Here is a 25,824-nt window from a genome sequence, read left to right as displayed (position 1 = left end):
TACTCTATGTGAGTGGGTTACTCTATGTGAGTGGGTTACTCTATGTGAGTGGGTTACTCTACGTGAGTGGGTTACTCTATGTGAGTGGGTTACTCTATGTGAGTGGATTACTCTACGTGAGTGGGTTACTCTATGTGAGTGGGTTACTCTATGTCAGTGGGTTACTCTATGTGAGTGGGTTACTCTATGTGAGTGGGTTACTCTAACTTTGTGGGTTACTGTAAGCTAGTGGGTTACTCTATGTGAGTGGGTTACTCTACGTGAGTGTGTTACTCTATGGTCGTATTTTTGTTTTTTCTCCTGACGAAATAGTGATTTATTTAATTAAAAAATGTTGTTTGGAATATAAAACTTAAAAAAACCGTTTGACCCATGGTGCTCTTACATGGAATGAATCAATAAATTGGCTGCCGATTACGTCATCCAGTTCATGATTGCTTAAAATTACGCTACGATTTTAAAGGATTTTTAACCAATGATAATTTGGAACAATTGTTACGTTTATAAACTCGCCAAACAAGTCGAAGCTCATGTTAGCAGATGAGTTTCCGATTAAGAATGTTCTTTCTTGAATTATTTGTATTTAAAAGGTTCTTCATAATGTTGCGTACATTTTTGAGAAAGAAGTTAATGCTATTTATTTTTACAGATTGAAAAGGATTGAAATTAAAAATCAAATTCAAGAGTACTTCGCCTTTATGAAGGACGTGAGTTAATTTACCAATTTCAAACTCATTATTGATGATACAATACGCTAAAGTAGATGCTAATAGATCGTTTAACGTTTTGTAGAATTAGTTTATAATATATTTTCAAAAACCGAGGCGGTATAAGCTAGGTTTCCAAATGCTTGAAATGCTAAACTTAATGCCCAAGCTGGGTTTTTACCAATTAAACCACATTAGTAACCATAACTCAGTCACTCTGTCCATTAGGAACCATAAATCAGTCACTCTGTCCATTAGGAACCATATTTCAGCCACCCTGTCCATTAGGAACCATATTTCAGTCACTCTGTCCACTAGGAACCATATTTCAGTCACTCTGTCCATTAGGAACAATAAATCAGTCACTCGGTTCATTAGGAACCATACTTCATTCACTCTGTCCATTAGGAACCATATTTCACTCACTCTGTCCAATAGGAACAATATTTCAGTCGCCCTGTCCATTAGGAACAATATTTCAGTCTCTCTTGGGGTCTTGGGTATTAGCTTAGCTGATTATTATTAGCTAATTATCTTAAGTTCGCGGGAGCAACAAACGCAGCAACCCGTCAAAAGTCGTGCATTTTCTTGCGCACAGTTTTACTGGTTAGGCGCTTTAGCGCCTGCTGCTGTCGAAAGGGGAAAATTGGGATATTGTATTCCCCCCTGTACGTAAAACGTTCAGCGTAAAGGCTCGTCCAATAAAATTTGTACGCAACACTGCGTTAGCGTGCTTAAAGACTAGCTGCGTTCTCCTTGTATTTGTTGCTACTAGCTCAATATGGATTATGACCCCGTTATTCGGATTTGACTGAAAGAAAAGCAAACTTGGGCTGATAAAATTTATTTTGCATAGGAAATTGACGTTCGGTTATTTCAATCGACATCTCATTCGTTGGAATTTTTCATTGGCAAAGCGCATTTCACTCAACTATTCGGTTCATACGGCTCTCACATCTACAGCTGTTTGGACGGACAGGGTGAGCACAACCAGGTACTGATGCCCGCAGAAGCCCTGGGGATCGTCGTTTGGACGACACTCCTGTTGACCTACTTGACCATTTCACTCCTCACGGCCTTTGCATTCGCGGGAAGAAAAAGTATGCCTCACCAGCTTGGAGGACACTTGACCATGGTGAAGAGGATCTGGGACAGCTGTTTCTTTTACTTCTCGCATCTCGTCCTTAATCGTAAATAAATCTGATTTTTGACCGTTAGACCTTAATGTTAGTATTAAGTAGGACATTCGAAGGTGGATCCACGAATTTCACGTTTTGTCCGCTAGGAGCGCTGTTGATTGACTACATGCAAATTAGGAGAAAACGTTTATTGCAATATGTGCAGATTTGACGGAGTCTGAAATGGGGTTTTGATATTAAACTATCACTTTCATAAATACTAGTAACAATTTCTTAAACTATTTATTCTCAGTGGGATGTTTTATTTTATTTACAAAAGTTGTTGATTTTTTTTTATCAAATCTATTTGATGAAAAATTGGACCAATCAAACCAAGATGAATATTAAATGGATATTGATCACAATTGAATCAATTCATGATACATTCATACACATTTGGATACGTTTCTGATCAAAACCAATCAAGTCAAGTAAAATACTATAGAGACTTGGCACTCCGTAGCTTTGGCCATGGCCGCCATTGTGGTCATATTTCTCTCCCCACGATAAAATCTATTGAAAAAAAAACTGGGACGTAGCACTGCCAAGTCCCTATTACTGGTTAGCCAGATTATAAACAATAACTATCTATAAGAAAAAACACAATTTTTGAAATGACGAAGTTACAAAAGAGCTGAGATTTTTTTCGTCCGAAACATAATTTAATGCCGCCGTTTGTAAAATAAGATTTGATATTTCCATTTTTAGCCTACTGAGAGTAATATGACAGATTGGAAACGAAGAAAATCGAAAGTTAATTTTATCGAAATGTACTATAATTAGAGTATGGTTGGCAACGCTGTCCGTGATTATAGATTATCCTCTTGAAAAAACTTTTTCTTTTGAATTGACTGATAAGAGATGGTGACGCCGGGAGGGGGAAATACGTCATGCTAGGCCGCAAAGTGCAGGGACACCTGTCTTTTTGCCTCGGTGTCAGTGAGAAGCTACAATACACACAACAAAGACATTTAGTTTCTTGGAATTTGACGACGTCAGTGAAGAGGACCGGAGGGGGGGATTGCCCAAACTGGATTTCTCTCTTTCTCGTCCCAGCAGAGGTAAAGCCCAAGCCTATTGCTTTGATAGGAAGGTGTTATTCTTTCAAATATTGAGGAATTTGGGTTTCCCCTTTTCCCCTCTTTTGCGAAGTCACGTGATTTCAGTGACCATCGAACGGGGTCCGTCAGTGATTAGGGCCTCGCGTTTCGTCAATCGTCATTTCGTTTTCGTCTCCTGAGCAAGATAGTTCTCAATCTCGAGTCTCTTTTGGCCAGAATTTAACTAGATTTAATAGTTGATTTTTCAACAGCCTTTTTCAAGGCTAATAAGCTATTTGTAGCTTAATTTTCCAAACAGCCTTTTTCAAGGCTAATAAGCTATTTGTAGCTTAATTTTCCAAACATCCTTTTTCAAGGCTAATAAGCTATTGTAGCTTAATTTTCCAAACAGCCTTTTTCAAGGCTAATAAGCTATTGTAGCTTAATTTTCCAAATATCATTTTTCAAGGCTAATAAGCTATTGTAGCTTAATTTTCCAAACAGCCTTTTTCAAGGCTAATAAGCTATTGTAGCTTAATTTTCCAAACAGCCTTTTTCAAGGCTAATAAGCTATTGTAGCTTAATTTTCCAAACAGCCTTTTTCAAGGCTAATAAGCTATTTGTAGCTTAATTTTACAAACAGCCTTTTTCAAGGCTAATAAGCTATTTGTAGCTTAATTTTCCCACTGCCTTTTTGAAACCTAATTAGCTATTATATTTACATATACTATAGCTCTGCTTTATCCAAACAGTCTTTTCGAGACTACTAAGCTATTACAAGCTTCGTTTAGAATAGGTTTTAAATTAAGTTTTAAAATATGAGCACCCGAAAGTTTTTATCTGGGGAACGTTTTTTGAAATCGTCAGGCAAGAGTCATAATGATAGTCCCGGGGAAAGCTTTGGAAATAAAGAGGGTTTAGAATTCGAAGGTGGTAATATTTCTGAGGTTCTTCCAAACGTCAGTTCTGCTTTAGACATTGTACTAAGTAATGAAGCCGAAATTATTAGAAACCCTACTATATCTGCCGATGTGCAAGATTTAACTAATTTAACAGAAGTGCGCTTACACGAATTGGATATTAGTTTAGATAAAGATTGCCTTCCAGTTCAGCCTAAACTCAATCCTTTTCCTAAAACTTTAATGGGTGGTAAAAATCGTGGTTTCATTCCTTCTTGGTACGACAAATATCGAATGCTTGAGTATTCAGTTGCAAAAAATGCAGTTTACTGCTTTTGTTGCCGTCATTTTCTAGGCAGTAGAAATACTGGATTTGTGAACGGATTTTCGGATTGGAAAAATATGGCGAAAAAATTCGAAGAACATTTCACTTCGAATAAATCTTCCCACCAACTAGCCTATAGAATGTATTTAGACTACACTGAATTAAAATCTCGTGGATCAATAGCGTGTCAGGTTAATGGCCACCATAGACTTGACGTAATTAGAAATAGAGAGGTATTGTCTGCACACGTGGAAGTCATAATTTTATGATCTCAACAAGATTTAGCACTTCAGGGGAATACATCTGCCGATAAAATTGGAAACAGAGGAAATTTTATTGAAATTTTAGAACTTCTGAAAAGAAAATGTCCTGATTTGAAAGCCAAATGCGAGAGTATGCCCAATAATGCAAAATATATTCACAGCGCACTGTACAAAATGAAATAATTGACATTTGTGCAAATTTAGTAAGGAAAATGATTGTCGAAGAGGTCATCGAATCCGGTGGGTTTTACTCTGTAATTGCCGATGAAACCCGAGACAATGCAGGGGTGGAGCAGCTAAGCGTTTGTATTCGATATACTAGAATAGAAATAGGTGTCGTAGAAAGATTTCTAGGTTTCACTGATTTACATAATTTCAATTCTGAGAATATCAGCTTGGCAATTATAAATCTTTTGACAGAGGGTGGTTTAAAACTGGAGAATTGCGTTGGACAGACATATGACGGGGCAAGTGTAATGAGCGGACACGTAAAAGGAGTGAGGGTGAAAGTAGAAGAGGCAGTAGGCGGACATTGTCCGTACGTGCATTGCTACGCGCACCGCTTAAATTTAGTTTTAGTTGACTGTTGCTCCAAAATATTGCCAGTTAGGGAACTACTTTTTTGGTTCAGGCCATATACAATTTTCAAAGCAATTCGGTTATTAGAAGCGAATATTTTGAAAACTCCCAAAAAGATCTGGGCTATGAGATACTTAAAATGCCACAAAGCTGCGACACTCGGTGGTAGAGTAAAAAAAAAGGTGTTAGTTATTTTAGAAATAGACTCGATTCCGTAGTTTTAACGTTAGAGAATCTAATTGAAAACGGAAAACCAGAGGAAGCTGCTGAGTGTCGTGGGTATATATCCCAATTACATAACTTTAACAACTTAATATTAATTGTCGCACTAGACGAAGTATTAGGCGTAACGAATTCCCTGTCGGAATACTTTGCCGTTGCCATTTGCCAAGCTACCGTTAAGAATGTAGGAACTCGGAACGTTTTGATTTAATTTGGGTAGAAGCTACTAAAATCGCAGAATCTGCTTTTATTGCAATACCTGATCGTAACAGCGAACCGATAGCTTTACGGAAACGTAAAATAATCCTTAACAAGAGATTAAAACATAGTGTGGTAACTAGTACAACGGGTAGCAGGGAAACGGAAGCAAAAACCCTGATTGACCAGTTGAGGTCCACCTATTTCGAATTAGTTGATAAATTTATTTCAGAAATGAATATTCGACTATTGGAAAACTCTGGCTTATTCAAAGGTATAATGGCGTCTGACCCTAACTCGGAAAACTTTCGTAACGAAAACGATATCGTAACCCATTGTAACACTTATAATCGGTTGCAATTCGACCTGAATTCGTTAAAAAGCCAAATTAAAATAGCCAGAAATTTAATTATCCCCAAGAAATTTACCAGCGTAATCGACTGCTTCCACTATTTAATTAAAATGGCAGATGGGTTCCCCGACCTAGTGAAATACTACAAAATTGTTTCTTGCATTCCTGTGGCAAATACAATCTCAGAAAGAAGTTTCAGTTCACTCAAAAGAATTGAAACACGTCTACGGACCACTATGGGAGAATTTAGGCTTTCAAATCTGGCTACACTGTCGATAAATCGTGATTTGTCGAATTGTTTAAAAGAAAACCCAAAGTTAGTAGTCGACGAATTTGGAAAAAAAAACCTAATCGAAGAGTGTCATTCCTTGATTAAAATGCCTTTAAAAAATTCAATGGGAAAATAGAAATCATGTCAAAATTTAAAACATTTAAATAAAAAAAATCCTTGAAACTCGGGAATTTTTTAAATAAACGTTATAGATGGGGCCTCTAATTCAGGCTGGGCCTACGTGCATAAAATCCCTGGCGGGGCTACTGCAAAAGGGGCGAAATCCACCCGAGGTACATTCCTATTTAATAATGTTTGAGGTAGATGGCGACACTATAAAGTTTATGAAAAATAAACTTTTTTAAAAAGTTGTTAATTAATTACTTAATTATAGTACTTTAAACTCTTATTAAAACTATATAATTTTTGTAATTTAAATTAACAATTAATTTTAACAGTAGTTAACACTCTCCGCCATAGATGGAACTATAATACGATTTTAAACTATCAAATTAGGGAAGAGACTTTTGTATTTTCCAACAGATGACTAAAAAATGTTTTAGTATTAGTTTGGTTTAAATTATGGATGTAACGGCGACTTTGAATAAAAACAAAATTATGACGTCATGTTCCTATCAGAGCGCCATCTACTAACAAATAAAGCCATAACCACGTTACCTCGGATGAATTTTACCCCTTTAAAGTCGTCTTTGCCCGTTAAATATATAAAATCGATCTGTTGGTGCAAAACCTTACTATTTTATAAATCATTTTTTAAGCAAACCAATAACGGTATCTTATTGATTTTGTATGTATTTTATTCATAATATTTTTAAATTTGGAAAAATAATATATTCACGTAGGCTAATTTAATAAAGTTTGGCGCGAGCGTTTGGTGGGTTGATCTAGACTTACCATCTTTGAACTCAACAGCCATCCAAGAAACGAGCTGCCGGCAAGCATCCTGGAGGCTACTCATCAGCGGTTGGTTATTGGGTGCCGGCTTCCTCCTGAACCGGATGTACTTGTGCAACATGAAGGGGGAGCTGGTCACGGTCAAAATTCAATACATCGATACCATCCCGCAACTAATGGCAAGAAAAGACATTGAACATATCTACACTTCACATAACTTGAGTGATACTTCGGTAAGTTATTCTTCACTTAAAATTTCTAGTAACCACTGAAGAATCCACGAAATGACGATTCAAAGTGTAACGATCGCCGTAAGAGGAGCATGTAATGCTTATTGGTATTAATTATGTCCTTGATTAGCGATGTTAAAGTTTTAGAAAGTCATGCAACTTAAAGCAAGTGGCAGCTCTGTCATTGCCACATGTATTATGGAGGGGCCCCTGTTATTAGAGATGGCCATGAAACTAGCCGATTCTTCAAAAAACACGACTTTACTGGAGAGTGTGGTGCCATCTATTTATGGAAAAGGAAGCTAAAATTTAAAAAGCTAAATGATAACGTCTTCAGAGAGCCATTGCAGAGTATTATAGTTAGACAACTTATACTCTATTTAGTGGACTTTAACCTAAATTATATATCCCATGTAAAATTATTGTTAATAATTGCTTTTATTTATGTTATTGACCAATTTACAAACGATCTAATCAACGCGAGTAGTACCTATAAGTACCGCCTTTTTTATTTCGACACTAGCGACATCTATTGAATAAAGATCTACGACACGTGGAGCCGCCACTTGCTTTAATGATTATCTCTCCAGCACTATTTTTTGTAATGTAAACACGATGGGCTAGTCACTGCCCGTATAATTTGTAGCTTTGACCGTACCAAAGTGGTTAAGTAACTGATTACAGTGGAAATACTTGAAACGGGTGTACAGAAATGGTCCCCTGTAGCACATGAAGTCGTTTTAGGGTCGGGGTACGGTCGAAAAGTCGCTTTATAGTCGACGACCAAATGCCGACCTAAAAACGTCCGAACGTTTTTCGAAACTAAAACCGTAAATCCTTTTGGTCGGTATGCCGACCATTATTCAACTTAAAATATACCTTACATTTAATTATTGGATTCGACATTAACTTTATGAAACAGACCATATTTATTTAGGAAAAGGGGATATTTTAATTATTTTCTGATTATTTGATGATATTCTGAGATGATTTTTTATTCACTTTTATTTTTACTTCAAACTTATTTGTATTCGAAAATCTAATAAAAAGATCAGTTTTGGGTCGGAAATAAGCATTAATATAAAGTCGGCCCGACGTCGTTTCGGAGTCGGTTCTTAAGTCTATTCAAAGGTGGTAAAGAGTCGACGTTTTGTAGTCGGCCGACCCTTTTACCCCTAGGACATTTCGACCCTCAATCCAAAGGTCGGCCGACTTTAGTGTTTAGTACCTTTTGCCGACGTCGGCCCGACTCTAATTTGTAAACGTCAGAGATATTTCTAGCTAATATTAAGCGGCGGAGTAACCAATAGGCTGAATCATTGAGTTGGGAATATTAATCTAGAGGTCCAAATAGAACGTCGGATTTCAGTATTTCGCGAAACAAGTTTTAAAAAAATAAGGATACTGCCGTCTGCTCCCAAATGACGAGAAAACTTTATCATTCTACCCGTGGCGCCGTCTATCTCTCAATGGTTCATTCAAATAAAACGCGTTTTCCGGCAAAAATATTGTTTTTTCAAAAATAATGGATGGCGCTACGGGTCATATGATAACGTTTACTCGTCATTTCAGAGGAGACGGCACATTCGTAATTTTCAAAAACTTGTTTCGCGAGGAGCAGATTTGATTGGATCTCTAGATTAATATTCCCAACTCAATGGGCTGAATAGCGCAAGGTTATTGGCCAATTAATGTTCCAACCTAGCGGCACGGTTGAGTGTGAAACCGACTATAAGGTTATGTATTTGTACCCCGCCGTTCCGCTAGGCACTACGGCGGCACACAAGACATAGACTCATGCCGGACAAAAATGCACTTTGCGAAACAAACGTTCGGCCAGTGAGACAGCCATAAAGACAGGCTCACATATGGCAAACAAACGCCCTCGTCATGGCCCAACAAAAGGCGACACCATGGGCTGCCCTAATTCCCACCCTCGCACAGCTGAGGACTAGAGTGACTTCCTCTTCCACCACAACTATCCTCCCCAGTAGGATATTGAATGCCGAGTATGGAACACCCCCGACTCTCCGAATATTAAAGGCCTAATTTAAAAACGAGCAGGAAAACTTCTGGTAATACGAATCCCCTTTTCCATAGAGAAAATATACGAGCCAGGATATGACCGACTTCTCAAAAATGATTTTGTCTGTGAAACATGGTAGCCATTGGAATCATTCGGTCCTCTTCACCATCACTCGCTTCTTTCGCGATCTACTGATGTTTAATCGACACAGACGTGGACACAAACCGTGCAAGAATATTTACAAAGGGAAAGAGGTGTACATGCTGACGTCCAACTACGTCGCTCTGTCCATCCAGCTTCCGTCGTCGGTTAAGGAGGCCGTCAATTACCGGTAAAAGCATCATCTCACAGGGTTGAACTGAGGTTATTATACGCCAGAGAGACTGTACTTGATTGCCTTTAACGGCAGTGGCGTAGCCAGAAATCCTTCAAGGGAGGGGTTCAAACTATGTAAAATACCTGAGAGGGGTCGAGAAGGGGTGGGATTTCAGTACAGCCAAAGGGGGTCTGGAAATGGTAGCCCCCCGCCCTTATCTACGCCACTGCTTAACGGGTTGAGGGGTGAACAACTGGTGGCTTTACCGGGGTATCTGTGGTGCACAGAGAGCTGTTAACCGTAATCAAATGGTCATACCCCCCCCCTCAGTGGTGCTGCGTCTTGCGTCAAAGGTGCGACTGTCAGTGTATCGATATTAGTACTTAATCTAATAAGCAGTTTAGTTAGCCCTTAGTCTAGTAACTACGATAAATAAATAAATTATATATTAAACCATGGTATCGCTTCGACGCTAGAGTCAGTAGTAAGGCTCTCTTGCTGATATTAAAAATCAAAAGAACGTCAATCAGCTCGTGTGGTATAAATACCTATCAAATGCTTTGTTTGGAGTACTTAATTTCCGAGAGACCTTTACCTTACTATGTATTTGAGTCATAGATAATAATATATTACGATAAATAATTTTTCTTTTGATTGATCTTGGAAGAAATATTTTTATGCAAAGTATGGGTAGAAATGAAACTAAACGTTTTTAACAACTCAATTTTATCAACAAGTTACACTACTTTAAACAACAGGCAAAATGTTTTTAGTTTTCTGTAAAGTTTCCCTCAGCAAATAAAGTCCTATGATTTTTTACATGCCAACCATAGCAGACGATCCTCAACCGGTCCATGGTGACTGATCAAGGGTATTGTTGTTTCAGAGTGTCTCGGTACGTGGATACGAGACAAAGACGGCTAACCGAAATTAAGGACGAGTTCCGTTACCGAAGAGAGCTGCACTTGTATGACTCTCGAGTACTCCCTCCCAAGAGAACGTCTCTGCATTTCGTGGCGCCAGTTTTCAAAGCGTGGTCTGGCGGGATTGCGCTGGCCATCGCGGTCATTGTCCTGGAGTTGGTCTTCAACCGGGCAGTTACCTCAATTAAAACTGCTACGGAAAACACCACCGGAAATGGACAAGAAGAGCAAGCTCCCATTGATATCGAATAGACGGTAAAAAAGGGGAATTTTTAACCATCACTGCCACTTTAAAACTGGACACTAGCTAGAGAGGGAACACCGGATTGGTTGGTATTTGAGCATGCGCAATTTTTTCCTATCGCTCAGAAACAAATAACTAAATCGTGTTTTCTCGTGGAGCACGTGGCCCCATCTAAGTAAACTGGCCGTTATATTTCGGAAATAAAAGCTTGACAAAATGGTCCTTTAACTGTAAATTTAACAAAAACAATTTGTTAAATTAAATCGTAAATTATTAATTGGATGAATCATCCTAGACGTGAAAAACGGCGGAAGTTATCTCAGTGAAAATTGAAGTAGCGAAGCTCTGACACTGCAGCCATGCTATTCTGAAATGTCCGGAGACCCCTTTTTCTTCTATCCCCCAACTTCAAAAAACTTTCCCTTGGAATTTATTTTACCGTCTAGGGCCTTTCGACGATGGACGTTTATAGAGTCAAATCGAAATGTGAAATTGGCCTTTCACACTCCTATAGCAGATAACAATTATCAAATTTCAAGGTGGGAATTTAGAGTATCTATGGTGAAAGGGGTCCATCACAGGGATGTGTTTTTCCAAAAATTCGCCGTAGGAATTTGGCGCTGGTAGTCTTTAAGTGCTTGGGTATAGCGGCCGCTTTACAAACTTCTTTTTTTGGCTAGTAGTGCAAATTCACTTCCCTCATTTCCACCCCTCATCCCTGTGATGGAACCCTTTAAAGGGCAATGCAAGTGGTCATGTAGGGGGGCGCTTGATTTGTAACTGTTTTCTTCTACAAGTCGTAAGTTGGTTTTCCAGGGAAGATTTTATACCGCGCGGAAACCTTATTCTCCTTGTTGTAGCCACGTGGTGCAATTTCGCTCTCATTCCCGAATTTTTCGATTTTTTAAGCTCAAAATCAAGGAACCGAGGATTTTAGGCGTATATTAATTTATTTATTATGGCGAAAGGAACTGAGTTAGTTTCCGAGAGTTTGACGTTGATATTTTCGATTTAACAATGATTTGCAAAAAATTATTTGCCAATTGAGTATTTTCAATTATGCTGGTTGAAACATTAGGCCTTGGACGCGGTATATCTCTGCCGCTAGCCTGAGCCTAAACTTGGATTAATAATATGTTACTGGATATAGCACTCTACCTTCCCTCTAGGCATTCAGAGTCGGGACGCATATTTACGAACCTTGATTCAGAGTGTCTCTCTAACTTTGAAAAGAGCCGGGGGGTCACGCGCGGGTGGGATGAAAATTTGTTGCGACAAGATTTTCTACGCAGGCGCGAAATTTTGAAAATAACGGAAATAGTTTGAAATTGGTCACCAGTTTTTAGAGGAGAGTTATTACTTTGACGTCGTTTCGACAGTAATTAAGTTATTTGTTAGATAATAAGTATACATATAAAGCAGTGTGGCATATTCGTGAATCAGTTTAGTAGAATAAAAGCTATTTTTAAAAATGGGAAGAGTGAAACATTGTGCATATCCCAAGTGCAACAGCGATTCTAGGTATGAAAATAAACCTCATATGTTAGGAATAAGCTTTGTGGTTTTCCTAAACCTAAAAGGAACCCTGACATTTGTCACAAATGGTTAAATTGGTTAAAGGAAGTGAGAATCGACTTTAAACTAGAAAACATTACCCGGAACACTTACGTGTGTTCAAAACATTTTGTTGGTCAAAATGGACCTATACAATACAAAACCCAGATCCCGTTCATTGGATTGTAAGTATTTAACATGAGAATTGTATTAACATATATTTATCAGTAACTAATAATGATAGTCTTAGATGGAAGATTTAAGTGTGAGTCCTTTGTATTTTGGCCAAGAACAACCAAATATTTCTTCAACTTCAGACCACGAAGTAAGTTAAATTAGTAACATATATAATTGTTTTTACTGAAACATTGTTAAATTAACTATTTTCTCTGTAGAATATAACTTCAATTTTGGGTACGACATTACCTATTGATATTGAGAGAGAATCTTCAACATAAATGGCTGTTGACAATATTGAGAAGCAAAACCAAGTATATAACATGAGAATTGTATTAACTAATTAGTAACTAATAATGATTTACTTAGATGGAAGATTTAAGTGGGAATCCTGCGTATTTTGGCCAAGAAGAACCAAATGTTTGTACAACTTCTAGCCACGAAGAACTAATTTTTTCTTCGACTTCAGACCACGAAGATATTAAGAGAGAATCTTCAACAGAAACAGCTGTTGACAATGTTGAGAAGGAAAACCAAGTTCACCAACCTAATCACAGTTCAAATGATTCATCTTTTTCAAACATTGCAAGTTTTAGGAATTTCTTAAGTAGCGAAGACTGGTTTAAAATCCAAGGCGACTCAAATTGGTTTTCAGCATTGAATCCAACTAGGTTACAACTACACAGAGTCAATGCAAAAACAGGCAGGATAGAAATAGCTGCAACTATAAATTACGACTTTAAATTCAATGTTACAGTTTTAGGGAAACATTTGGATACTCATAATTTAATCAGTGTTCCAGAGAAGGTTTGTAGTGTAGGTGAACTATGTAATGTAATATCTACTTTCAACCAAATTAATGTATGTCGTGGAATTCCTGAAGAAGAACTAGTAAATTTGCTAAAAGAGAGGTCACGGGGAAAGTTATGTTTGGAATCAGGGGCCATTCACCATGAAATGTGCCTGAGCGTTACGAATAAAAAAACCTGTGTTTTGCCTAAAGCTGAGAAGTTATGCTTTGACAACTAAGTCATTGTATGAGAAAACCAAAAACAAAAAGTACAAATCTTTATCGAAGAAAGAACTAATTTAACTGATCAAGGCTTCTAAATCAAAGGAAATTTTGTCTAGACGAAAGATTAAACGTTTACAAAAACGGGAAAATAAATGTATAGATATAGAAGGAGAAAGAATTGAAGAAAACGATGACTCCTCCATTGCAGAAATCCTGGAGAATAATTTACCAAAAAAGGACGATAACTCATTTTTGGCAATTTTCCTACGAACCCAGTTAAAAGTTATTAAGCAAACAGATAAACGTGGCAGGAAGTGGCACCCCCTTGTGATAAAATGGTGTATCTATCAATACCACCAGTCTCCAAGCGCGTACCGTAGTTTAGCTGACTCAAATATACTTCAATTACCATCGTACAGCACCCTATTCCGACACACGCCCAAAGACAAGAGAATTGTGGGTTTTAACTATGTTGTCTTAAATCAACTGAAGGAAGATTTGAAACCAGAAAATCTACCGCAACACCAACAATACTTCAGCATTCTGTTGGACGAAATTAAAGTCAAGGATGATTTATTGTATAAGAAGAAGTCTGGAGATCTCATAGGATACACTGACCTAAATGATGCTCGTAACCAAATTAATGGGCTACGGTCCGAAAATTTATCAGATAAAAAACTTGCCACACATGTTCTCATGTTAATGCTAAGAGGTGCCACTTCCAGAGTCAAGTACCCATTCGCCCATTTCGCTACTAACAGTTTAACTGCGGACGATCTTAATTCAGTAATATGGGAAGCAGTTGAAAAGTTGGAATTGCTCGGGTTCAAAATTCTATCAATTATTGGTGATGGAGCTGCCACTAATAGGAGATTTTTTGCAATGAATACTTCAGACAGTAAGCGTTACTCCTGCATCAATCCTTACAGTGTGGATGAAGTGCGACCAATTTTCTTTGTATTTGACCCTCCACACCTCTTGAAAACTACCAGGAATTGTCTCGCATCAAGTGTGGATGGTTCTACAGTCCGTCTGATGTTCAAAAATGGACAAACCCTTACATGGGAACCAATAGCCAAACTTTATAAGTCAGAGTTGTTAAAAGTTGGGAACTAAAATATTAGACGAGCTAACTTTTTTTTTGCGATAGTCGATAAAAGCATCAGGTCACAGGGGACCCATAGATGCTCCGTAGCCTAATAGAGATGAGCGGGGAGGGCGGCACAAATGCTTATGGAGGAGAAATGGTGAGGAGATTGAGAAGTTTGAACAAAAGGATAACGAGCACGCGCAAGAGCGGGGGGCACTGTCGGGGAGGGAGAGTATGAAAGGCCAAGACATGATGCAGGGAGCAACTATTAGGGGTAAGCCGACGCATCAGCGCCCCCCTAATAGCGGCAAAGCGGGGGCAGGTAAACACAAAATGGGTGAGATCTCCCAGGACGGCACACGTCCTGCAGAGAGGGGTAGGTGACCTATTGAAGCGAAACAAGACCGCCGGAGTTGGGAAACGATCCACGAGCGCCAGAAACAAGGGACGCTCCAAGGGGCGACGAAGACGCAAGTTCCATAAGGTCGGGTAACCAGGGGAGGGACAGACCGAATATAAGAAACAACCCACCGAGAGCGAATCCCAGTGGGTCTGCCAGGACGAGAGAAGGCCCGTGGCAAGGATTCTCCGACACTGAAAGCCATCGGCGGGGGAGTAAACAAATGGCACAGTCGGTGACTCCACCGCAGCACGAGCAGCACGATCTGCCAACTCATTCCCGATAATTCCGACATGCGCCGGAGCCCAGAGGAAAGTTAAGAGAGCCTGGGGGAAACCACGAAGGCGGCCCAACAGAGGGAACAGCAGGGGATCGGAGTGATCAGGGCGGCTGAGTAACGCCAAGGCCGAACGGGAGTCGGAGCAGATTACTGCTTCCAGGATGTTGTGATCGAGAAGCCAAAAAAGGGCCTGCTCAATAGCCATAAGCTCGATCCGGCATATTGAGAGCAGCGCGGATTTACGAAAGGAGCATGTGACGTCATGATTAGAGACATGGAATGCGAGACCGGAGTAGGCAGCCTGTGGAAGGCGAGACCCATCCGTGTAAACTACACACATCGTATCCGGAAACAGGTGAAGGCGATTCAAGAAATCCGCCGCGAGTGCAGGAGGCAAGCAGGTGGATTTAGCATGTCGGCACCAATCAAAGTCAAAGACAAAGGGGGCCCTATTCCAAGGGGCATACATCGGCGCCAAAGGCTGGCGCAGGAGCGATTGGAAGACTCCAGGAACACTATGGATCAAGGCAAGATGAGCCAACGTACCACGAAACGAGGTGGACGTGGTATTGGTAAGCGCCATCCAGTCGGTAAGACAATGAGTTAAAGGACAAGACTGGCAGTGAACGCCATACCTCAGGGTCAGGAAATCACGATGGAGGGATAGGGGTGGCACGAAAGAAACCACCTCCAATGCCCCAACAGCCGTAGAGCGAGGAGCGCCAGTAATGAGACGAAGGCAAGCGTTCTGTAAGGTGTTCAGCAGGGCGAGTGTTGTAGCAGATGCTGTGCGATATACCACGGCCGAATAGTCTATTCGGGAGCGGATAAGCCCAAAATAGAGAAGGCGGAGGTACTTACTCGAAATACCCCAGCGGGAACCCGCCATAGTACGGAGTAGACTCAGCAAACGCAGACAGCGCGTGCGCAGCAAAACAATATGGGGCCGCCAAGTGAGACGGCTGTCAAACACTACCCCAAGGTAACGAGCCGTACGAGCGAGGGGCAAGTCATGGCCATCCACATTGAGGGTGAAGTACTCAGCCGGATTTCTTTTGCGAGTGAAACACATCCCCGACGTCGGAGATAGTTAGAGGTGGCATTAAGCGCGTCTTGCATATGGTCATTCAGGATCCCTAGCGACTGACCCGTGAGAAAGAGCACAATATCATCAGCGAACATAGCAACCTGGATGCCAGGAGGCAACACCGAGGGCAAATCATCTAGGAGTAGGCTAAAGAGCAGAGGGCTAAGGACCGCGCCCTGCGGAACTCCACGGAGCAGCGGGAAAGAATCGGAGAGAGAAGTGCGAATACGCACTCGAGCAGTGCGCCCAGATAAGTAGGATCGAAAGAAGCTGATAACACCGGAATCAAGGCCCAAAGCCGTCAGCTTGCGGAGGATGAAGTCATGATTGGCGTTTCCAAAAGCATCCTTGATGTCTAAGAAAACGGCAACACAGGAATTCTTGGACAAGAGCGCATGGCGAGCAACACCGCTCAACAGGACCGCATTATCAATACTTCGACGGGCCCGCCGGAAACCACTCTGAAATGGCAAACGCTTTCCAGCCGATTCCAACCACCAATCAAGACGGCGCTGAATGAGGCGCTCGAAAATCTTCCCCAAGACCGACAGGAGAGTAATGGGTCGGTAGGATGACGGGTCCTCGGGACTTTTCCCGGGCTTCAAGAAAGCAAGGACGATGCCGGACTTCCAGGAGGATGGCATGTAGCCATTCAACCAACAGTCGTTATAAATACCAAGGAGAATTGTGAGGACGTTAAGGGGGAGGTTTTTTACCAGCAGGACCGAGATCCTGTCAGCTCCCGGTGCCGTGTTTTTCGGTTTAGACACACCAATACGAAGCTCATCAACTGAGAAAGGGGTCGTGAGAGCCGACGGGGCAGTGACTGGGTCGGGGACACTAAAGCGAAAAATGAGACGCTAAAACATGAGCGGCATCCGCCGCTGTAGAGACTGGACCATCAGGGGTCTTCAGCGGAGGAATAGGAGTAAGAGAGGGGACGGCTTCAAGCCATCGCACCTTTTTCCACAATGAATTAATTGGGACTGAACCTGACAAGGAGGAACTGAAACGACGCCAGGAAGCAGTACGGGCACGCCGGACCAATAATTTCGCTCTGGCTGTCATTCGACGAGCAGAAAGAAAGTCATCAGACCGGCGAGTACGAGAGGCGCGACGACGAGCCGCAGCGGCGGCTTTAAGGGCAGTAGAGCTCTGTGTGGACCACCAAGGAGGGGGAACGGGACCGGAACCAGAGAGAGCGGCACCTCTAATGGGAATAGCCATCGTAGCAGCGGAGACAACTAAGCTGGTAAATAGCTCCACCGTATCCTCGAGGGACCTGGCAGGAGTCCACTCGGCAAACGCCCTGACAACCAGGGTCCTGTACAGTGGCCAGTCGGCTTTAGCATAGTCCCACTACGGGGGGGAGTCAACCAGACGTGGAACAGTCATTGAGCACCTTATACAGATAGGAACATGATCACTACCATAGTCGGCGAGTGGGGTCCAGGAGCAGAGCGGGGCTAAAGTGTTGCTGACGAAAGTCAAGTCGATTGCGGAGTCATTCTGTACCACATTACCCGTGCGGGTGGGGGAGCCATCATTGAGCAAGACAAGACTATCGGAATGTTCGTACCACTCAGTTAACAATACGCCCTGGGCATCCGCGGTAGGACTGCCCCATAAGGGATGATGGGCATTGAGATCACCCAACAGAATACAGGAGGTACCCGGAAATGTTGTAAAAGGTCAAAGTCAGCTCTGGGGGCCGAGCCGTGGGGGTCATAGATACTAGCCACCATCGTCCAGGTGTTATTGAGGAGACAGGAAACCGCCACCACTTCAAGAGTAGTGAAGGTCGGCAACAAGATGCGAGATTGGGGGATAGAGGACTGAACCAACAAAACCACCCCACCTCCCTGACGACCCTGCCGATCACTGCGGTAGACGGAATAACGACCAAAGCGAAGATTAATCGAAGAAGAATCAGAGAGATGCGTTTCTTGTAGGCCCGTAATTACTGGTTTGTAGTTCTGGAGAAGCTGCGCGAGAGAACCCAAATGGGTCCGGACCCCACTGATATTCCACTGGAGAATGTTGGAGTCAGTGGGATTCATTATCATAAGTGGAGTCGTCCATTCCGCTCACCTCATCGGTCCAAGCGGACTCGGGGAGATTTGGGACGTCACGTAACGGCGCTAGGACATCGCCATCAATGCATGGGAGACCGGCAAAACAAGTTTTAACAACAGATTGGAGAATGTAAGCTGCCGGGTTACGGTTGCGGCGGGGGTCTTTAAGGATGGTAGCAAGATCTGCAAGGAAGGTGATAATGGCATCTGTCACAACGGTGGGAGCACCGGAATTCGTGGAGGGGGATCCAACAAAGCTGTCAGAGGGGGCGTAAACGGATGAAAGGCGGGACTAAGTAAACCTTGAGTAGGCCTGGAGGATGAGTAAGTAGGGGGAGGAGGGAACTCCTGAGGGACTGCACGGAAAGACGGAGGCGGAGGACCAGCACGGGCAGCAGCAGCGTAAGTGGCTGCCACCGTAATACGGGCTTCGGAGAAAGTAATTCCCTTTTCAACTTGGGTCTGCTTAACAATAATCTCCCTAGAATAAACTGGGCAGGAACGAGAGAAACTGGGATGGGGTCCTTTGCATTGAAGACAGCGGGACTCTTTTTTGCACTGGGCATGATCTGAATGGATCTCGCTGCATCGAGGACAGCGCGGCGATTCAGCCGGTTGACGGCAACGCTTGTCCGAGTGACCATACCTCAAACAACGGCGGCAACAAAGAGGCCGATCCTCAAAAGGCAAGATATAGAAAAGCTCACCGTAGATCTGGACACGTTCTGGAACGACAGAGTTGAACCCGAGGAGGAACACCGTACTGTTCTGTCCCAGACGACGACAGTCCACCAAGGACCCGGCCTTGAGGGAAATTTCCGCTTTTACCTCAGCATCGGAATAAGCGGGAGTAACATTAATTATCTTACGTCGTTGAAGAGGAAGGAGGTTCGGCGCATCCAGTAACTTAACTGGAATACCTCCCAGTTTCGTAATTTTCCGAAGTTTACCAGCGGAAATGGAGTTGACTGGAGTAATGGAAACTCTACCATTAGCCAAAAAGCGGATATCAGAAGCATCGGCTCTGTTGAAGGACTTCGACTGGACGACATCTTTTGCCGACAAGACGAGAGGCTTCGAAGGATCGGAGGCGACAAAGAGGAGAGGAGGGGCGGACGGGACGTGACCTATCTTCACGGGCGGACCCGCGACAGATACGTCTTCGGGGCGAGACCGCTTAGGGGGCATAATGTCCCGCTAAGGGCTTGGATAAGAGAAACCCGCAAGCGCTAAAAGCAAAAACGGGAACACAAAGATAAGGAGCTAAAACAAACAAGACAAGTTACCTTCTTGCACCGGCCGCAACTCGATGCAGGGGAAAGAGAATAGGAGCGGCCTAAGCCTAAAGAAAAACTGGTCCTATAAGGAAGAGAAAAACTTACTGCGCAGTTAGAAATCGAAAAGAGAAACCCAACAATGCAGCCGTAAAAAACAAGCGAGAGCCACGGGGAAGCTAAGCGACGCAGCAAAAGAGAACGAACCGACTCGATCAGAAGCTCCAAAGATCAGACGAGCTAACTTGTGCATAGTACTAAGTTTAAAATAATAAAACCACTGTTACACAATAAAAACGTTTTATTTAAAAACAACGCGACAGCTGTTTCGGAACGGCTCACACGTTCCGTCGTCAGGCGTATAGTGTAAATCCAACAAACATCGTTATCGCGGCGACAGACAGAGTAAATACAAAAATATTGTCTACACAAAACAAGTACTTGCTACATCTCGGGAAAATTTCAAAAAATAGACATATACGGTATAATTAGGTGGTGTAGTGGGCCCTCCTCCCGATTAATAATTTCATTTTTAATTTTAAGTTTAATTATTTCTATTGATTCCCTTATATTAAGTTTTTGCCTATTGTTGTGGTGTTTAATTAATTTAGCGTCGTGTATTAGGATTGTGTGTCTAGGATTGTTTTGGGTATGTTCAGCTAGAGCGGATTTAAATGTTCTATTATGTCGGAGGTTCGCTTCATGATCTTTTATCCTAACTGACATATTCCGTCGGGTTTGGCCTATGTAGGCCATGCCGCAATTGCACCTAATTTCGTATATGCCTGGTTTTTCCTGAAAAGGAATTTTGTCTTTACGGGGTTTCATGAACTGGCTGATTTTTTTATACGGTTTAAAGATAGGGGTGAAGCCGTTATTGCTAAAGATATTTCCAATTTTTTGGCTGAGCTCATTATATGGTAGAACAATTAGTTTTTTCTCCCTAGTAAATTCTGTAACTAGCTTGGTATCGTTTAGCGTTTCCAACTTGTTTTTAGTTTTCCTTATGAGCCTGTTAATAAACATAAGGTCAAAGCCCCTATCCATCGCTACTTTTCGAATAAAATTAAGCTCATCGTTGAGGTATGTATCATTACTACATATTTGAAAGGCGCGTTCTACATACGTGTAGCATGTTGTTTCCTTTTGCGAATGTGAGTGAGCCGATTGTCTATGAGGCGGGGCCACTATGGAGAAGGGTTTCCTGTATACGGTAGTCTCTATAGTTCTTAGTTCGTGGCTGATCATGACGTCCAAAAAGGGGATTTTGGATTGCTGCTCAATTTCGCACGTGAATTTTATCTTCGGGTTTAAACTTAAAAGTTGGGAATTTACGCAAAGCCCACAAATTGACATTGGATCACGTTAGGTTGAATTCATATAGTAAAATGAAAGTCCGCTTCGCTTCGCAAGTGCTCAGTTCATCTGTTGCAAACGCAATTGAATCTGAATATGGAGAAACATTTAGTGAAACCGTGAAATTTATCAGACTTTTTGATAAGTGGTTTGATATTTTCAACACTAGCAATTTTCATGAAGCCTACCACAAGAGAAAGCCAAACAAGAGACCTTTTTCATCAGTTAATGACAAACGCTTAAAGGTAAAACATTGTTAATTAAGGGCTACGTTCAGGAACGCTCTCCGTTGAGCGTTCCTGAACGCAGCCAATATCAAATTCATTGTATTAATCAAACTTATGGTTTATAGTGGTTAGAAGAAGACTTTTTAGGCTACTTGGATGACTGGGAAAAGGAAGTCGCAGAGAGGCCTGGAGAATATACATTGGACATAAGGGAAAAAATGTTACTTTCACCCGAAACCATGGCTGGTTTAAGGCAATCTAGTATGTATATTTAAATTACTGGCAAATTTGTTTAATGTTAATTAATTATTCTTATTTTTTAAAGCAAAAGCCATGATTGAAATAGTAAAATGTTTACTTGGAAAAGGAGCAAAATTTGTATTAAGTGCAAATTTTAATCAAGACCCGCTTGAATTAGAATTTTCCCGTCAGAGAGCAGCCAACGGATCTAATGAAAACCCTACGGTAGACACACTAGGTAACAACTGCGAAAAACTCAATGCTAAAAAGGTATCATATACCCTGCCACAGCAATTTAGGTAATACTTCGATAGAAGATTTGCTTGATTAATCTTCACTGTTATTTTAATAAATTTAGTTTTAAAAATACATTCAAATTGTTAAATCATTTTTTATAGTTTTTCAGTTGGATTACTGATAACTTATTTCAGAAATCCATTTGTTTCTTGAAGTATCTGTTTTCTTTGCCTGGATTTTGAGTTTGCTTTTGATTTTGCAGCCTTCGCTTGGGCCTTGTTTTTAAAATCCTCCTTGATTTTTTTCAAGTGTCCATTAGCTACAGTATTTATGAAATACTGCAAACAATGGGTAAATAATGTCATTTTTTCATGTTCGGAAACTGTGTCTTAAAAAAATCCATTCCAAATATTTGAATATTTTTATCTTGGAGAACTTGTTCTTTAGCTTTGACTACTCTATTTTCAACATAAACTGCTCCATAATATTTTGAAATTATCTTGTAAATGCTCTCGAAAAACCTGTACGACTCCTCACTTGGGTAAAATAGTCCCCCCCAATCTTGTTTCGCAACCCATGATCGCAACTGTTCTGGAATATTTTCTTTTTGAGTGACTAACTTTGATACTAATTTCCCTACTTCATTTGATTTGCGACTTATAGCTCTTATGGCAGCACCTATCACATACATTAAAACATCGCTAGCCTCTTCCACAGGAACATTTACATCTATTGATTTAATTTTTTCCTTCTTGCATCCAGTTTCAATGGTTCTTAACTCGCAACAAAGAGTTTAAAGATCTAAATCGTTCCGGATCTGTCAATTCATTAAACCCCTACGTTAAAAATGTAATCAGTTAGTGAAAGATTTTTGGGTTAGTGAACAATTTTATAAATTTAAATTAAACTTACTTTAGTATGAGTTTATGACTTTAAAATTTTCGTAGTTTTCTTTCTGTTATGCACTAGGTCGTTTATTTTGACAGTTATTTTATCCTAAGGGGTTTCGGTAAGGATTGTTCGGATTACAGCTTTTACTTCATTTAGATCACTAACATGTATATTCAATAGCCACTGACAGCTTTTTTCTGCTTCATTTGTCAACTGTAGATTTGAATTTCTAATTGTGTTTTTCACTTCAGAGATAATTGCCCCAAATGCGGCGTTGTAGTCATTAGCTAAACAAATAATTGTTATTAGAGTATCCCAAAACAAAATTTTCGTATATTTTATTACGTGATATCATGTAGCTCCGAATGACTTTCTTTAGTCTCTTCTTTGGTGGTGGTTTTCGCTGGCTTTTGATTGTGCTGAAAATATTCAAACCAAATGTGAATATCAAAATATTAGTAAAACAGTTTGGATATAAACTTGCTTCGTTATTGCCCCAAGAGGTTTAGCTTTGCACTGACTAGAGTCTAAATTTTTCATCACAATTCATGTTGCGGAGGTATTCTTCCACTTCCTCATCACTCAATAAAGCATCGCTTGAACTTATATTTAAGTTGTCATTCTTATCTGTAGAGAAATGCAAAATAGTATTAACAAAGATCATTTTCTGTGCTATATAAACACTCACCACTTGAAAACGTATCCGAATAAATATCACAAGATGTAAGTATAGAAGCCTTCTGTACATTTTCATTGATGCTTTCATCAGATGAAACTGATAAATCGCTATTGCTTTCTTCAGAAAAGGAATCCAAACTGCTTACAACAGTAGAAATTACTCCTAAAAATTCATTCCACCCACGGAAACTCTTACCTAAGACCTATAAAGCTATTAATTTTACATTTAATAACCTAAATACTAAGCTTTGTTACTTACTTCCAGAAAAAAAGAGCTATACAAATTTCATAACTCTAGCCACGCGAGAGAGAACCACGTGTGCTTACCATATTTTTTTTTTTCAAAGTAAAAAACTTGTCGCACCAAATCGCAAAAACCGGTAGATGGCGCTGCGGACGATTCCAAAGTTTGAAAGACGCTAAATCTAAGAGTGCTATATCGAGTAACATATTATTAATCCAAGGCCTAACACACTTGGCCTTATATACAGTCTCCCTTAACAATTTCCCAACCATTACACCCCGACAGAATATTTATTAAATTTTTTGTATAAAGGATCCGATTTGTTGGTAACATCGAAAACTTCACTTTCTTAGGAATGCACGTATTTTGCTATCGCATAAGAACCGCGAGAGGCGCATTTATACAAAACAAATTCGGCAAATATGGTTCTGCTTTTTTTACAGAGAGAAAGGCTATTTCAGATAGCGCATGCGCAGTCGTTCTTTTTATCGATAAGATAATTTACCCCCTGCATGGCCACTTGCGTTGCCCTTTAAAGACTTCAAGCGGAAAAGAACGCAACTAAAATGCATATAATTAATAAAAATCAGCATTATCTGCTAGGCTAATCCCCATGGCACCACGACTCAGTTCTACGCCTCCTGCACGTGTTCACTACGACGACCAGGCAAAGAGCTTATTCTAGACCTAATGACTTAATTTGAAGTCTACCAAAAATGTGTGGCACGTCTTTCTAGAAAATTCAACTCAACGAAAATAGTTTATCGGCTTATGTTAAAACGACAGCTGATGATTGACATCGCGAATGGCTTGTATCCTATTCCAGTATTAGTGCTTCTCAGACTAATTATAAAAATTTAAAGTGTGTGCTATATAGAATACGATTGTATACCATTGGACCGAAATCCCATTCGTCCGAATGTACCATTCAACCGAAATCCATTCGACCGAAAACCGCGCAAAACGCGGTTTTCATTCGATATAACGTTAGTGATACATTTTTATATATCGTAGGGTACGTGACGATAGTATATCTAATTTAGACTAAACTATGTCTTAAATATTTATTATTTCGTGCCGATGTGTATTTTTAGGCCTTTATCCCTTGAAATTCGATATTTTTCGGGTTTAATTTTTGAAAACAACCTTGATAAGACCCGACGTAAAATAGATGCCTACCATATCTAACCTAACCCAACCTAACCTAACCTAACCTAACCTGAACTAACCTAACCTAACCTAACCTAACCTAACCTAACCTAACCTAACCTTACCCAACCCAACCCAACCCAACCCAACCTGAACTAACCTAATCTAACCTAAACTAACCTTCCCGAAGTGAAACGAACCAGATTTAAATTTCCCATTCAACCGAATCCCGCCATGTTGGGCTATAAACGAAAATACTTTTCGGTTCAATGGGATTCAGTCGAACGGGATTCGGTCCAATAGTATACAACCATAGAATACCATTCAAGCAATTGTATTTTTATATCATAAGTAACATAATAAAGTATAATAATAAGCAAATATCCATGTGCAATCAGCACAGATCCCCCTAGCGTCTAGTTGTTTCCAAGACCAAATATACTACCAGCAAGGACGATAACTAATTATTCAGCTCGGTTACGACGTCAAGACTTACCGAAAAGGTTCGGTAAGAAAATTAGTAATAAAATAATAGGAAATATTTAGTGTTATCTTATCCATTTTATTACCTATGGAAACTCTTTAGAATTACTTCTTCTCAAAGCGTTTTTGACCTGGAAAATGGTGATATTAACCATAAACGTAAAATGTTGAAGACTTAACCCTCAAATTATTTCATCATTTTCACAAAATTAAAGAATAGAGTTCTAAAAATATTAAATCGAAAATGTTCTCCTGCGATTTAGGTATTTATTAAAGGTTACATTTAAGAAAGACGTACTTTGCCGCAATACACGCTTCTATCTCTGGCGTCTCCCAAAACGGGCGAAAAGGGGGAAAAAACGGCGCTTGGTGCGCTGACGTCAAAAATGGGAATTCCTCTCTCTATCAGGCTCCGTCACAGAGATCGTCTACGGTACTTCCGCGCTTTAGCCTTTTAGGGCCTTACTTTGAGTTAACCCTTGCCTAATTTTATTGTTATTTTTTAATATTCTAATACTTAAATTAAATAAGTATGGTGGTTTACTGCAATGCGTACGGTTGTAATTCGGCTTATAGCAAGGGAAAGAATAGTTTTTTCAAGTTTCCTCTGGATAACCCATCGCTATTAAAAATATGGGTGTCTAAAGTAAAAAGAAAGAACTTTAAACCCACGAAGCAC

General features: G+C 40.5%; 1 protein-coding gene across 1 annotated transcript; it reads left to right on the top strand.

The window, feature by feature from the left end:
* The first annotated feature begins 547 nt into the window (after positions 1-547).
* LOC149963002 (uncharacterized) lies at positions 548-10,918 on the top strand. The gene is made up of 7 exons (XM_090170424.1): positions 548-590; positions 650-707; positions 1,564-1,897; positions 6,968-7,182; positions 9,280-9,536; positions 10,408-10,699; positions 10,847-10,918. Exons 1-6 carry the CDS (start codon positions 559-561, stop codon positions 10,694-10,696), a joined length of 1,185 nt encoding a protein of 394 aa, XP_090026550.1. The 5' UTR covers positions 548-558; the 3' UTR covers positions 10,697-10,699; positions 10,847-10,918.
* The last annotated feature ends 14,906 nt before the right edge of the window (positions 10,919-25,824 follow it).

Source organism: Leiobunum rupestre, chromosome 1 (assembly GCF_980474605.1).
Source record: "Leiobunum rupestre chromosome 1, qqLeiRupe1.1.hap1, whole genome shotgun sequence".
Lineage (NCBI taxonomy): Eukaryota > Metazoa > Arthropoda > Arachnida > Opiliones > Sclerosomatidae > Leiobunum > Leiobunum rupestre.
Note: the sequence above shows the minus strand (reverse complement) of the source record. Positions and strands in the feature narration are given on the sequence as shown.

Bases quoted from the DNA above. Each gene is read 5' to 3' on its own strand.
- LOC149963002 (XM_090170424.1), top strand. From the start codon at position 559: ATGTTCTTTCTTGAATTATTTGTATTTAAAAG. The intron at 708-1,563 runs GTGAGTTAATTT...TATTTTGCATAG, and splicing joins ACTTCGCCTTTATGAAGGAC to GAAATTGACGTTCGGTTATT. The intron at 1,898-6,967 runs GTAAATAAATCT...TGAACTCAACAG, and splicing joins CTCGCATCTCGTCCTTAATC to CCATCCAAGAAACGAGCTGC.